The 16883-nt window shown below is 39.1% G+C and overlaps 1 protein-coding gene across 1 annotated transcript in view; it reads left to right on the plus strand.

The window, feature by feature from the left end:
* Nucleotides 1-16883, plus strand: part of CLDN16 (claudin 16) — a 222047-nt gene that overhangs the window by 153297 nt on the left and 51867 nt on the right. The window contains exons 2-3 of the mRNA XM_044070905.1: nucleotides 420-526; nucleotides 6175-6208. Of these exons, the coding sequence (XP_043926840.1) occupies nucleotides 420-526; nucleotides 6175-6208 (141 nt within the window). The remainder of the gene's footprint in view (nucleotides 1-419; nucleotides 527-6174; nucleotides 6209-16883) is intronic.

The following is a 16883-nucleotide window of genomic DNA, read 5'->3' on the forward strand; positions in this document are numbered from 1 at the left end:
GAAAGGACGTTATACAAAACATGCTGCGTGACAATAAAATGTTGTGGCAGTAGTATGTAGACTGAAAATTTAGAAACAATAAGAAAATAGCTTTTTTTCCACAGAAAAGGTCATGGATCCAAAAAATAACTTCTTAGAAGAGGTAATGCAGAAATACAGTGGTTCAGAAAATCATGAGGTACATATAACTGAAACATAAAGGGCACATTGGAGGTTTCTTAATGTTTCCAGAGGATGACATGTGACTTGATAATGAAGTAGGAAGTGGACAGGCATAACTAGTTGTAACAGTCTTTATTAACCAATGAATTTTGTTACACCAGTCACTTATATTTATTTAACAGTATTAATGATACTTGTTTTCCCTGACAAAAGTTTGATTGACTTATGTTGTTAGCTACAATGTTTTTTCTTCATAGGTGAGTTCAAAATGTCGTGGTCTGTGGTGGGAATGTGTCACCAATGCTTTTGATGGAATCCGAACATGTGATGAATATGATTCAATCATGGCGGAACATCCATGTAAGTATGCTCTGCTGCAGAAATATTACAGAGAAAATTACATTTCTGTAAGATAACACCTTCTTTGAACAATACATAAACAAATTACATTAAAGATTAACTCTGTGGTCTCAACATGTGCATATGCATTGGGATCTTAATTTAAAGTGTAGAATCTTGTCTCCAACCTGTTTAAAAAAACATAAGTAATAGGCAAAAGTCAGAACCTCTAAAACCTTTAAGTTGCATCTTAAGTACTCTGCATGAATATCATTTTACTTACCTGTAGGAGCATATTTGACATTGGCATTTATATTCTAAAGTGTATCTATTTCTTTAGTTGCCAGCTTTTAGAACTAGTAGGATAAAATGAACATTGTTCATACCTGCAACTATTTGAAAACTTCTCATTTTCAGATTGGTAGGTAGAAATTTCCTTCCATTAGCCTATATTCTGAATAATATTCTATATTTTATTTTTATGTATGTTGCATTGCTTATACTGTACATAAGACAATCAATGAATTGCTGCATCCATTTTACTGCATTTTGTGTACCGAGTTGTAAGCAGCATCTTTATAGGTTCTTAGGTTCACAATAGGCTGTGATCAGATAGATCATTTGTAGCCAAGTCTCAAGATCCCAATTTGATAATGGTCTGCAATACAAATACCTGCTACCTAATCTTGTCACCTTTCAGTTTGGGTTTGACGGACCAGACCACAGGTGAATTTATAGTTTCCTAGCCATTTGTCCAGGTTGCACTTAAAGAGATTGAGAGAGCTACTTTGCTTTACATCTAAGGAGAGCCTATTCCATAAAATAGAGATTCTTTGAGAGAGATATCTATCTCACCATCAAGTCCTTTTTCTGCTACAGTGGAAATTTAGTTCCCAAGCAGGGTGTTATTTGCTTTTTGGATGTGTAGAAGGTTGCAGAGGACTGAATCCATCAAGTCTTTATAGGGTAGACAGTGGTCCCTCTTAGACTGTAGGAAAGATTAAAGAGAGAAAGTGCTTTTAAGTGGTTTGTGTAGCTCAAGGAAGACATGCCCTTGATTTTCTTGTGAGGAAATACTGTGGGCTTTTGAGCTGAGTCATATATTCAGACAAGTATATACAACAAGTGCATTATATTCTATTATGGGTCTAGTGAGCAAAAGTAGAGCACCATAATAACTTCCCCTGACCAAGAAGATTTACCCCTGTTAATAGTCTTCCTAGATAAAATGATTTCCTAACACCAATGGATACATGGTGATCAAAGGAAGGCTCATTGTCAATGAAAGTGTCCAAATTCCGAACAACTGTGTCATTTTTCAAAGGTGTGCCATCTGTGTAGTATGTACATGAGTGTCTATGTCTGCCTAACGATGCAGTACTACATGTTTTGGCATTTAGCTTAAGGCCGTGGTCCTGGCTCTACATGTTTGTATGTGTTAGGTCTTCAGGAGAACCTGGAAGTCAGCTGGAATGTTTTCGATAGCTCCAAGTGTTCATCAACAGATATGGTCAGCCACAGATTCTTGATGTTAACTTTGGCATCGAAGTAAATGCCAAAGAGAAGTGGCCCAAGGCCATATCCCTGATGGAAACCAAAGTAATTAACCCTTTCAATGATGGCATGTCCTTCCCAATATTAGATTTGGCTCTACCAGTAAGGCCATTTGCTATCTAGTACATAACATGGAGGTTTACATCTAGATGGATTAACTTTTCAATAATGTCATAACCTGGGGTGATATTAAAAGCCTTGGTCAGGTCGAGGTAAGCAGTGCAAACCAATTTCCCCACAACTGATGCATTACTGATGTGTTCAAAAAAGTCCATCAAGTTTGGGAGGCAGGATCCACCATTAATGAAGCCAAACTGGTTTGGGTCAAAGGATTTTAGACTGCTAATATCCTTGCTAATAATCCTCATAATGATAATCAGGTAAGCATTCCACATTTATTCAGTTCACTAACACAGGGGCAGAGAGAATGTTGTTTAGTTTTAATATTTGTAATATTTAAAAATAGCAATATTTATTTTATGGAGCGTGATACACATTGTTACCTTCATGTGGAATCTTGATAATTGGCAATTACTTTGAATGTATTTATTAGTTGTTACATACTGTTCTGTTAAATGGGTAAAGACATTGGCTACGTTAAAAACTTTGCTGGTTTTCGGGCTTCGGCTTTTCCCGGTTAGGGGTCACCACAGTGGAACTCCGGTCCACTAATGATTGGCAGTGGATTTTTACAGTGTCGAGGTGCCAGCCTGACGCCCAACCTTCAAAGAAAGCACACCCATTCACGCATGCACCTACCTGCATGTCTTTAATGTCACTCAACCGTGGGGAGGACATGTAGACTCCACACAGAAGGTGCTTCAGCCAAAAATTGAATAACTTTAATGCCAATAGAAAACAGAAAACAAGTACCTAAAGTATTTGACTATGACAAAAAAATCATCTGAACCAGTCATTTTTTTAAGTTAAAGTTTTACATAATAATCAGAACAGATTAACAGTAGGCTAGTAAATTAACTGTCCATTATTTGTGCAAGAAAATTTCAAAGTTAACATTCTATGGTCATCTATGATAGTGTTTAGTATTAACAACTATCTAAATCAAGTAGCATCCATTTTTTTAAATAGCAGTCAAGGTACAATTAGCAAATACCCAATGTGTTTTATTGTTTACTATTCTGTAAATATCCAATGTGTTTTATTGTTTACTATTCTGCCCTTGTGCATACCTCAGTAATATTTATTGTTTCTGCAGAAGAGAAAAGCAGTGTTAAACATTATTTAATTTTCTAATTTGATGAACACTGCACCATTACCACATCATGTGAATGTTATCTGTGAAGCATAGCTCTCAGCTGTCTTTGATGTTGAAGAATGCATGTGATTTTTGCCTCAAATCTTTACCTGCACCTTTGTAAAATGTTTGATCTTCTGGTAAATCACTGAGGATTGCAGTCAGTAAGTAATGCCATACATTAAGGTTAATTGTGTCTTGTTCTTCAGAAAATGCACATTAGTGCAAAACTTGTTGCTCTGTTAACTTTCTAATATTCATAAATCATCCATGATTTTGGGACTTTATTCTTGTATTATTTTGCCTTTGTCTAGAATTCCTGAGAAAATAAGTTGAAAGGCACACTTGAAGTTATAGCTCAAAATTAAAAAAAAAATGGTGTAATATGTATTTTTTTTTTGTTTTCTTTTCAGCCCAATGTCTGCTCTCTAGTGTTTATTTATTAGATTTTTCTGAAAGTTTATACGTTTTTCTGCATTTCATGTTTTCTATTTGAAAAACATCTTTGAATACTGAGTTCATCCAGTTTATAGCATGTGTTCTAAAACAGTAGAACACAGAATACTGAATACCCGTTTAGGCAAGTGTGTAATGGCATGAAGATGCTGGGGACGTGGGTTTTGTTTTCAAATCAATATAATGTATTACTTAGATTAATTCAGCTGAGATAATGAATGAGTTTTCATAAATAACAGACAGCTGATATTGGATATAACATTAGAGTAATGCATTTTTGTTGCATTCTTAGCAATGCCGTTAATAGCAACTGAATAATGTACAATACAAGCATTTAAAAATCTAATTAAATTCAATTTAAAATACCATTTGTCCTGTGGCTATGGATGTGATCCTTTGACTGTATCCCACAATCATTACTCTAAAGGATTCTTAAGTAATTAAAGTACATTAAATGAAGCTCATAGGTTAAGATTAAATTAACAGGCAAGGCAGAGGGAAGCAAAGCTACATGGAATATTGATTGTGGGAGTCAAAAATGTATAACAATATGAAATATAACTAGCTAGTTGTGACTGACAATGTATACTTTAACTTTAAGCTGTCAAAGAATAAAACATCAGATATTCAGTTTGGATATTCCTTGACGCTATTTTATTTTTTGATATGTTCCATTTAAAGCAAAACAAGAGTAATCCACTTAAACAGGGATGTCGAAATGCATATGAAAGTTCTGTCTGTGCTCAGAATACAGTCTGACAGAAGGGAAATAAGTTATCAAATCATAATCAACTCCCTTTTTCCAATTTTTTTACATGGGATGGGGTTTCATGTCAAATGTCGCCATCTTTCTCTCGATTCAGTGCCACACTCTTCCCATCTTCGACAACCATGCTTGACTGTCACAGGTGTTCTCTCAAACAATCATGCCATTTCTTTGCTGATCACCCTCGCTTCCGCTTACCTTCTTCCTGTCTGTCCCAAATCTTCTTCACCAGACTGCATTCTGCTTTTCTACATGTGCCTGAACCACCATAGTCTGTTCTCTTTGACCTCTTCTGCAATTGGAGCTACTTTGGCTTCTGCTCTTATGTCCTCATTTCTTCATCTGTCCCACAGTGTGCATCTTAGCCCCCACCTCAGGCATGTCATCTCCATCATCTCTAGCTTCCTCTGCTGCTCTGCCTTTACTGCCCTTGTTTCTCTACAATACAGTACTAGTGGTTATCAATGTTTTGTACACTTTGTTTTTCAGTTTCTTAGGCATTCTCCTGTCATACACTACCCCTGACATTCTGTGCCACTTGCCTGTAGCTCCATTGATTCTAGATTTCACCTTCTCATTCAGACTTCTGTTTTCCTTAACCACCCCTCCCAGGTATTTGAAGTCATTAACCTGTTCCACTATTTTTTCTTCTGTGCCAATTCTTAGATTCTTCTTATTCCCCCATTTGCTGCCATTTCAACTGTCTTATCTATATTCAATTTCATTCCACATACCTTCACATGGAATAATGAAGTTTTCACTCAAGAGTCTGCCCATAATGCCACATCATCTGCATACAGCAACTTTGTTGATCTGTCCCCTCCAGTCTGTTAGCTAATGTAATCCATCATCAGTAGGAACAGCAGTGGACTCAGAAATGAACCTTGATGCATATCCACTCCCACTGGGAACCCCTCTGTGAAACTAAACACTGTCTGTATTTCAGCCATTGGGTCTTTGTACATAGGCTGCACTAATTCTGCCAATGTTTCTGGGACTTCAAACTACCACAGCCCAAATCAGCTTCCTTGGAACCTTGTCATATGCTTTCTCCAATTCTAGGAATACCCACTTGGACTCTTTCCTTAACTCTATCTTCTTCTTGGCTATCTGTCTCACTGCAAACATTGATTTGTCATGCTGCATCCTAATCTGAATCTGAACTGCTCATATCCCATCTTACTTTCTACTACCCTGCATATGTATTTATCAATCACCCTCTCCAGAGCTTTCATGCAGTGTGACAGGAGTTTGACAACTCTGTTCTGCACACATTTGTGGATGCCCCCTTTGTTCTTGTAAGCCCTGCTTATTCTCCAGTCATCTGGGGTACACCTTTCTCTCCATATTGCTATCAGTATCCTCAGGAGCTATTTCTCCCCTATATCACCCACATTCTTGATCATATCTGCTGTGACCTCCTCTGAGCCTGCTGCTTTCCTTGACTTCATTTGTTATTGAAACATAACCACTAATTTGCAAAATCTGTAAGAAAGAAAAGAGACATAGAAGGTAATGTACAAATGCAACCATGCAGGAGAGGATATTATCTTTCATCCCTAAAGCTAAATGCTACCCTAAGGTCACAAAATCTCCAAGTGAGAATAATTGTGCATTTCATAGGTTCATAGGTTTATACTAGGCTAATGACTACCAGGGTCTTTATAAGCCTAGCTGTGCAACCCAACCCAGTTTTGTCCCAGAGTATCTTGGATGCATATATGGTGGGGTAGGTTAGTAAGGAGGTAGCTAAGGGTTATGTGGGGGATTAATTTACTTACTGTCAAACTCTGTCCATCAGAGACATGCGGGTCAGAGCAGGGGTGAATTTGCAATGTACCATCCAATGATCAAGGTTTTGTTTGAATAAAGTCAAGGATGAACTCTGCTTCACATGGAGGGGGAGATTCTTACATCGGGTGGGCATCCTTTGAAAACATATCAGTCTCTCCAGCGTGTTCTATTTATGTCACAGGCAAAGTTCAGATCCTTGGATCTAGTATTTCTGATGTTGTTTATTTTGCAGATGTAGAAGAGATTCATCAGAGCTGGATCTGATGGTGCCTTAAATGCCAGGCATAGATTGTCTTTCAGTCACCTGTAGCAGACTGATTACAATGATAGGGTCGTAATGTGATCTGTGTAGGTGAGGGTATTCATACCCTGGATTCTCCTGGTTCATAGGTTCATAGGTAGGTACTAGGCTATTGGCCCAAGGGCCTAAGTAAGCCTAGCCAGTAAGGTTCCTGGCTTACGCCACCCAAGAAAGTTATTTTAATGTGCCCCTGTTGAGCAGGGCCACAGAAATTATCCCCAGGGTGTATTTCCTATTTCCCATCCACTCATCAAGATTTTTCTTGAAGAGTGCTAATGAGGTACTTTGCTTGACATAGATGGATAGCTTGTTCCAGAGTATGGGAAGTTTCTGGGACAGGAATCTATCCCTCCGGCATGTCCTGTTTATTGTGGTGACAAGGTTTAGGTCCCTAGAGCACGAAGCTTGGAGGGATTGGGATTTCTTTAGTTGTAGCATGTCCAACAGCTCTGGGTTGTACATAGCTTTATATGTTAGGCAGAGATTACTTCGGAGTAGGTGATATGCAATGGAGTAAAGCTGGAGTTTATTTAGATGGTTAGGGTAGGGCATCTGTTTGAGGTCAGTAATCCTCTTTGTGAAGTACTTATAGTTTCATAGTTTAGTACTAGGCTATCTGCCCTGGGGCATTTGTAAGCCTAGCCATAGTGATGTGGCTTTCGCCACCCCATGAAATGGTGCAACAAACTTCTGTGGCCTTTTCAGCTGCTGCAGATGTCTTGTGAGGTACATTCCAAAAATGGGTGTTATACTCTATAATGGGTCTAATGAGTGTTGAGTAGAGGGGAACAAAGACCTCTTTTTCCTGGATGAGAACCCTTTTGTGATGAGGTGTGCCACATAGAAGGATTTCCTGACTACTGTGGTGATGTGATTATCAAAGGAGAGACTACTGTCCACCTGGGTTCCAAGGTCTCTTATCACACAAATCACATGCGTTAAGCAGACTGCTATCTATGTGGTAGTTCATGGGTACAGAGTTTTTACCAAAGGGGATGACAATGCACTTTTTGGCATTGAGCTTGAGGCCATGGCTCTGACACCATGCATCTGTCTCAGTTGAGGCCCTTCTGTAGGATGTCCACATCATTTGGGGACTCAACTATGGCTCCTAGTTTGCAGTCATCTGCAAACTTCATTAGCCAAAGGCCTTCTGTGTTAGCCTGTACTTCAGAGAAGTAGATACCAAACAGGAGTGGTCCCAGGACTGAACCCTGTGGTACTCCACTTGTCACTGGTTTGAAGTCAGATTTGGAGTCTGCAACTTTTACAGTGTGGGTTCTGTCAGTGAGTCAGTTGGCAACCCATCTTGTGACATAGGGATTTATACCTAGTTTAGTGAGTTTAACAATAATTCCAGAATGGGGGATGGTGTTGAAAGCCTTGGTGAGGCCAAGACAGGCTGTGTGAAACACCTTACCATCGTCTATGGCTTTGATGACTGCCTCAAAGAAGTTGATCAAGTTCAGGAGGCATGATCTGCCTTTCACAAACCTGAACAGGGTGAGGTCCAGAGTTTGGAGGTTACCAATGTCTTTGTTTATGAGTTCCATGATGATATGTTCCATGGCCTTACAGACCAGGCTCATCAGGCTAATAAGGCGATAGTTCCCGGGATCAGTGGTGGTTCCCCCTTTGTGGAGTCAGATAACTGTTGCTGTGCGCCATTCAGCGGGAAAAAAGCCTGACATGAGGCTATGATTGAACATGGTGCTTAGGTGGGAAGCCAGTTCGTTCTGAAGTTCATGTGAAACACAGCCTGGGATGTTGTCCAGTCCCATGGATGCTGTGTTTGGTGAGGAACCTTCCAACTGCTGCAATTGCCTGGTTAAGTACATGCCAAAGGGGGCATTGTACTCAATGATAAGGACTGAGTAGAGTGGTACTATTACTTCCTTGAACCTATAGAATGATTGTCTTATTATTGTGTATATTTGTTGGTTGAAGGCCAGATCACTGTCTACATATATGCCCAGATCTCTAACTGCCAGGTCAATACTTAAGAGCATTTTATGAATGGAGTAATTTGCTTGGGTGGACAATTTCCCTAAGGACACTATAATGCATTTCTTTGCATTGAGTTTTAATTTGTGGTTTTGGCACCAGTCATTTGTTTGTGTTAGACACTCTTGTAGAATCCCAGTGTCATGGGGAAATCTGTGATAGCTCCCAGTTTTTAGTCATCTGTGAACTTAGTGAGCAAGAGGCCTTTGACATTAACCTTGATGTCTGACAAGTAGATGCCAAAAGGGAGCGAGCCCAACCCGGATACATGAGGTATTCCACTAGTGACAGGTGTCCTGGAGGAGGCGGTCTCACTGATCCTGACTTATTGGTTCCTATCTGTGAGCCACCTAGCCAGCAACTCAGTGAGTTATGTTGTTATTTATGCCTGGTTCTGAGAATTTGTCAATAATACCTGAGTGAGGTATTGTATCAAATGCCATGACCAGGCCAAGGTAGGCAGTATGCATCATTTTCTCATCATCTGTAGTCTTGGGGACCCTCTCAAAAAAGTCTATCAGGTTGAGTAGGCAAGACATTCCCTTAGCAAAGCTAAACTGGAATGGATCTAATATCTGTAGGCTGACAATGTGCTTTTTGATCATTCCCATGAGAATTTGTTCAATGACATTGCATATCAGACTTTTCACACTGATGGGTTTGTAGTTCCCAGGGTCAGCTGATGGTTCACTCTTAGAGGGATGACAGTTGCAGCCCTCCATTCACCTATGTAAGATGTTTTGAGGCTGTAGTTAAACAATGTCTGAAGTAGTCCTGCTAGGTCATGTTTTAGGCTATTTAGAAGCCATCCAGGGATACTGTTAGGGCCCAGTGAAGCAGTGTTTTTGGCCTTAGTGAGCACCACCAGGACCTGCTCTGTTTTGATAGTTGGAGTTGACATGCTAGAAAGGATTTCACAGGGATGGTGGGGGGAGCAGGGGTGAAGTTACAGCTAAATTTATAAGCCAGTAGACTCTGTATGTCAGCCAAGTCAGTGGATGTTGTGCCATTTATGATCAGTTCAGCAGACAGCTGAGTGTTACCTTTATGGTTCCTTACACAACTGAAGAATGGCTTGTGACTGTTCTTAGCCTGGAAGGCTATCCTAACCTCATAACTAGCCTTGTTGGACTTTATTGGATCTCTTAATTTCTTGTTTTGTTGAATCAGAGAGCTATTTTCTCAATGAGAGCTGCGGTTTCTTTTAGCCATGATTTTTTTCTTTTGTCATATACCTATTAATGTAAGGATTTCACTAGTGGGGTTTGTTTTTGCTGTTAGATTTAGGCTTACTTCTGGTAGGTACAACAGCATCAATGCAACCATTTACATGTTTGTATAGAATTCCTATGAATAATTCTGCATAAGTAGCTGTGTTCTCTGAGTTTAGGGAGTCATAAATTTTTACAAACTTTCACTCATTAGGATGTAGTTGCTTTAGAATAGTTACTAACTGTTCCAGGTTTAGTGGGTTTCCAGGTTGATTTTTATTTCAAAGGAAACAACTTTGTTGTCTGACCTCACCAATGAGGATGTGACACACGGTTGGGTTCAATGCTCCGCCATGATGGTGAGAACTAAGTACAGTATGTTTGATCCTCTGATTGGGTACACAGTATTTTGTCCAGGGTGTTCATGTTGATAAAGTCCAGGAGATGGTGGCCTGTGAGTTAGAGGCAATGTACATTTCCCATCTATAGAGAAATAGTTAAAAGGATATTTAGTTGGATGGTGAGTGCCTCTAGTAGGTCTAGATAAGACTTGTGAGCTTTGTGGGTCATAGAAGTGTCCTTGTAGCTGGCCAGGACATGATAAATAATGTTGTCTGTGAAGACATGGAATTGTATAAACTCTAGGGCATGTTCCTATTTAACCAAGCTGGAGTTGTTTTTGTTGCTGATGTAGATTGAGGCACCTTCACCTTTAACCCCTGTCTGTGCTGCAATTGGCCTGAATTTGTGGAAGGCATTGTTGTCTTGCACTGCCGGACTATTTTCTGTGGCAAGTCTTGATAACAGCACAGGTACCCACATTCTCCAGAATGAGGAGTGTTTGTAAGGTATGGACTTTCTTGTTTAGGCACCTAGCTTGGGGAAAAATCTTGTAGCACAAAACATGAATTCATAAATACTGGTGAAATAAATTAATAAAAGTGCAGTATCTGTAAGCAGTGAATATTACAAAGTTATGTTGAATTATCAAAATACAAAAAGTAACATGCTCTTAAGTGTAGATGTAAAATGAATGAACTATAAAGCATTGTGATTTCAAACTGCCTGTGACTTGGGACAAATTATTAGAGATTTCCCAAATGTAAGAAAGTGTTGATATCATATGCAAGGTATAGAAAAGTAGTGTACTTACACAAACTGAAGCAGTAACTGACTTTCAGAATGTTGGAAAAATGCTGTGACAGTCTGTATTAAAAAATAATGCTATGTTGAATAAATGTGCTGCACTGAACCAGGAAATTTTGAAGTATGTGCACAGGAAAGTAATGATTACACTATATTTTAGACTACAACCTACTGACCAATCTGTGAAGTATTAATGAAGCTAGAAGTTCAATAATACAGTGTTTCTTGAAACAGTTCAAAAGTGTTGGTGCACAGATATAAACTCAGTAACAATTCTATCTTTTGATTTTTACTGCATGACTAATAATGTTTTGTTGCATTCACATGAACTGTATGTGAGAAAAGGAGAAACAAAGTGAATTGAATCTTTTATAGTGAAAGAAAAACTGAGAAATTGTTGCAGGCAAAGCTATTAGCTTTATTGTGTGCAGAGTAGAATTTTTACAAGTTGCTGAAGTAACTTAGAGCATTGTGTGGTGTTGCAATAGTGGAAAAAAGGAGTACTGCTTACATGAATCTGACTTGTCCTATATTTTTGTGATGTGTGCTGTGTTTACAATAAGTTAAAATCAAGGTCTGCTTCTGCTTTCTGAAGAAAACTGTATTGCTCTTGAAATACACTGCTTGAAGAAACAGTTGAAAACTTTGTGTAAGCTCTGCTTGTTGAGAAGTAAAAGCAAAGAAAAAAAATTTGCAGTATGTGGAAAGCACTTACAAACAGTGAAACACTATACAGCATGGAATCATACTAGATGCTGCCAGTGACAAAGCATATAGCTTTATACTCACTGAATCTTATTAAATGCTGCCTGAATATTTTTTTATTGAGAATGTTACTACTTGTGATTTCAGTGGGTATTGTCAAATATGGCCTTGTACTAAATAGTTTCCTTTTTCATGGTATAGTTTATATTTGGATATTAGAAGCTTATGTTTTTGTTTTTGCTTGCTCCCATTTTCAGTAAACCTGATTCACAATTCCTCTAAATGATAGTTTTGACTACTTTATAATGTCACAGTACTACTAGCTTAAAAGTGATTCCAATAGCTTCTTTCAAAAATAAGGGCATGAATATAAGCTACTTTATTAATTGTGTCTTCATGTAAAGCTTTTTTGTTTGTTTAATTGTCATAACTACCTGCTATGTGCGAACTCTTTTTTTCTCTCCTCCACGTTTGTCTCTCTTTCCCCCTAAAGTACCCTGCTCTCCATTGTGCTGTTCCTGATATAGTCTCTAAGAACCTACCTACATAGCGACAAAGGACCCAATCAAAATACCTGTGGTCTCATCTAACAGCCTTATTTTCCCTGCACCCTCTCTCAAGGAAGTAAAAAAGCATGTAGTTGTCCAAGTCCTGCTTGTAAAGCTGACTACCATCTACTATTACTACAGAGGTTCTAAAGTACACTACGAGCCTGAACAGCCAGCAGCCTTTACCTCCCTATCTACCCTGTATCCAACAAACCTCTTCTACTTTATAATAACCCCCTTTACTAGCCATCACTCATTCCCTAGTTCTAAACCAGCTAGCTCCCTTACATACTTATCTGCAATGCTAGATCTGCCCACTAGGTGGCACCCTTATCCCATCCTTTATCTCCTGCTTATCCTGCTGTATTTCTTTTGTAATTACACTACATCTCTTAAGTCCTAGACCTGCTCTTATTTTCTCACTTACCCGTTAATACAACTGTCTACACCAACCTGTTTTTTTTCTCATAGACTTCTGTTTTATCTCTGATTTTTCCCACTCCTGACTTGCCTAACTTTCCCTCAGTTATTAGCATTGCTGATAGTTTCTTCTCTAGCTTCTCCTTCACTTGTCTCTACCTGCTACGTTCGCCCTGCAGGCTCACTCCGCTCCCCTACCCTACCCCCAAATCTCACCCACCCCCCAGGGGTCCTACTCTTATACCATCTAACCACACCCCTTCCCTCTTCCACCAATCACAAACCCTTCACCACTGGCTACTTAACTCCAATTCCCTCCTTTCACTTACCACTCCTTATCTCTCCCACCATACCCTCCACCTATTCCTTTCCACAGCTTGTATACCTCCGAGCCCATAACAGCAACCTAACAACCTACGCTTCCAGATGTATAAGCTACCCACCCAGCCCTCTTACAGAGGATACTCATACTTACACTTCTACCACCTCTAACTTTAGCTTACCTGGTAACCTCCTATGAACACCCATTATATCCACACATTCTCTATCTCAATAAGCTATCTACCTCCCCTTCTCTACCTATTTGCACTAACCATGTTAACATAACATCTACACCCAGCTATCTACTAGCAAAATACCATAGGATAGCCCACATTAGATATGACTCTCCCAATCCCAGAAAATCTCTACCTCTATATAGTAAATTCCCAAATCCTAGACTTTGAACACTACTCTTCTCTTTAAAAGATGGAGACATCCATCAAAACCCAGGCCCAACAACTGCTACTACCACTCAACTCCTCAACCCCAACCCCTCTACTATCCATTCCCTTACCAAACTACCTAACTCACTCTTATTAGCTCACCTCAACATAGGTAGCATTAATAACAAAGTTGCCCAACTCCATGCTCTCTTGGAAGTCTACTCCTTTGACATTCTTTGTTTAACAGAAACTTGGTTAAAAACAGTAACTAAAGACAATAAAGTCATCCCACCCAATTATAATATTTTGTGACATGACCGTGCAACCTAAAAGGGTGGTAGTGTAGCTATCCTATTTAAATCTGGGTTACAGATTACTACCTATGACTATAAACCACCTCAAGACTCCAATGCTGAAATTCTTATTACCAAGCTTCAACTTAACACATTCCAATCCATCTATATTATCTGTATCTATCTTCCTTCTGGTAATAACATTGCCACCATAGAAAATATCCCTTGTTGGTTATCTCAAAATTTGCCCCAAGAAACCATAATCCTAGGTGATTTTAACATTGATTGGAAGTGTTGTAGAAGTAGCCACCCTATCAGCCATATTAACCTTTTTGTTTTTTCTCAAACAATTACCTCCCCTACCAGGATAAACAAGCCTAATAAGAAAGAAAGTACCTTAGATTGGATTCTCATAAATAATCATCCCCAGACATATGAAGCTGGAACCCTCCCTGATGATGTAAGTGACCACTCACTAACCTACATCATCATGCTTAAATCCAATCTACCTAATCCAACCATATCTAGGACAATTAAAACCAAGCAAAACTTCAACTCCGATCTCTTCCAGAGAGAACTAAGAGCATGTAACTGGTCTCCCTTAAAATACCTCACACTGGAGGAAGCTGTTAATTACTTTAATTCTAACTTCCTAGCCATACTAGACCACCATGCACCAACATGTTCTATTAGAATGAGAACTAAATCTGCCCCAAGGCTTTTAAAAGAAACCAGGCAAAAAATCCATCTCAGAAAGAAATACTGGAATAAATCTCGTTTAACTAAAAACCCAGTAGACCAACAAAACTTCAGACAGCTGAGAAATGAAACTAAAAAAGCTATACTGTCTGACAAAAGAAACTACTACCTGCAATTCCAGCAGACTAACCATAATAAACCACAAATGTTCTGGGTGAGTATTAATCAGTTATTACACCCAGGTCAATCCATCACACCAAACCCACAAGGCACAGACCAGGAGAATCCCAAGCAGACTGCTAATGCCTTTAATACCTTTTTCACTGAGGCCATTCAAACTCTTGCCAGTCAGTTATCTACTCAGAACTTAACTATATCCAACTCTAACTCTAACCCATCCTCTCCATTTTTCTTGCAGCCAGTCCCAACAACATATATTCTTACCCTTATCCAAAAACTAAAACCGTGCACTCCTTCAGCAGACCAACTACCTGCTGAATATCTACAAAAGGCAGCCAAATCCATCGCCTATCCCATTTCCATTCTCATCAGTAGAACCATCAGTGAAGGACACATCCCTAAAATCTGGAAAGTATCCCATATTATCCCCCTTCACAAGGGTGGGAACTCTACTGAACTCTCAAATTACTTTCCCATAGCCATACTTTCTCCCTTAGCAAAGATCATGGGAAAATGCATCCACAGACAATTGCTATATCACCTAACCCAAAATAATTTACTTTCAAACTCTCAACATGGTTTCAGACATTTCCACAGCACTACTACTGCCCTCCTTTCCTTTACTGACTGTATTAACAAAAAACGTAACCTCAATATGCTTTCCTATGCACTGTTTATAGATCTGTCTAAGGCATTCAATATGGTAAATCACCAGATACTTATAAATATCCTCAAATCCCTGTCACTAGATGCACTAGCTATAAAATGGTTCCACTCCTACTTAGATAACAGACAACAGGCTGTACTTTGACATAACATTCTACTTACTCATCTGCCCATTAACATTGGTGTTCCTCAAGGATCCATATTAGGACCTCTCCTGTTTTCTATATTTATCAACGACCTTCACCTAGCAATCCCCCAAGCTACATGCATACAATATGCAGATGATTCCACACTTATATGCTCAGCCACATCTCAATCTGAACTTCACTCCCTTACCCAAAATGTTTAACACAGTTGAACAATGCTTTACACAGCGCTGTCTCCTTCAGAATCCCAAAAAAAACTAAACTCCTCCTTTTTTACTCCTACTTGTAAGTCCCCCCAGTAGACTTCACAGTAACATCCAATAATGGTACTCTCATATCCCCAGATCCAACTACCAAACTATTAGGTATCACCATAGATAACAACCTTAACTTCGACACCCATATTAACAATACTCTGTTTGTCTTTTCGGCTTTTCCCGGTCAGGGGTTGCCACTATGGAACTCCAGTCCGCTAATGATCGGCAGTTGATTTTTATGGTGCTGAGTTGCCAGCCCGATGCCCAACCTTCAGCGAAGGCACACCCATTCAAGCATGTCTTTCGGAGGCCACTTGACCATGGGGAGGACATACAACCTCCACACAGAAGACACTCCAGCCGACAATCAAGCAGGAGAACCTCTTGCTGTGAGGCAACAATGCTACCGCTATACCACCTGACAATACTCTAAAATCTGTTAATAGAAAACTAAGCTCTCTCTACAGGATCAAACCCTTCCTCTCTACTGCAGCTAGAATAACTATTGCTCACACCCATCTAATTTCTACTCTCCTCTATGCCTCACCCATATATACTAATTTCTCTAAAAACAGCCTTAATAAAATGGAAAACTCCTACAATAACATAGCCAGATTTGCTACAGGTACCCCTTTCAGAACCCACCACTGTTTTAATCTAAAGCAGCTAGGATGGCGTGAATTACAAAATCAGCTTAAATTCCACCAACTGACCATTGCCCATAAAACCCTTTACCAACCTACCAGTGCCCCTATACTATCTACCCTCATTACCCCCTACAACAATCTAGACCTTACGACCATCACATAAATTTCTTGTAAATATTTGTAAATCAAACAACAGGGCTGGGGACTCTCTTATCTAATACTGTTGGAAAATCCTGGAACCTTCTTCCTAACAAACTTTCCTCTCTTCCCTCTATATCACTCTAAAACAAAATTGAAACTTTTCCTCAGAACACACCAGTTGTGCCCCTGTACTAAACCTGACTGATCAACTAGCTCTTCTTACTTGGTTCAACCTACCCTCCTTTTCTCAGTATTCAAGTTCCTTTTCTTTATAACAACTTACCTTGTCCTTCTATACTATTACTTACATCTTCAGAATCTTATTAAGAAGACTACTTTTACTAATATATTGTATAATTTCAGCTCCTACTTTTTCTTTATGACTACTTGTATACTAATATATTGTATAATTCGGCTGCCATATTTTTCTTTATGTATTGCAACTACATTTTGTATTGTACTAATTGTATCTGTATATTTTGCACTATG

Source organism: Protopterus annectens, chromosome 4.part1 (assembly GCF_019279795.1).
Source record: "Protopterus annectens isolate FY-2018-M chromosome 4.part1, PAN1.0, whole genome shotgun sequence".
NCBI lineage: Eukaryota > Metazoa > Chordata > Ceratodontiformes > Protopteridae > Protopterus > Protopterus annectens.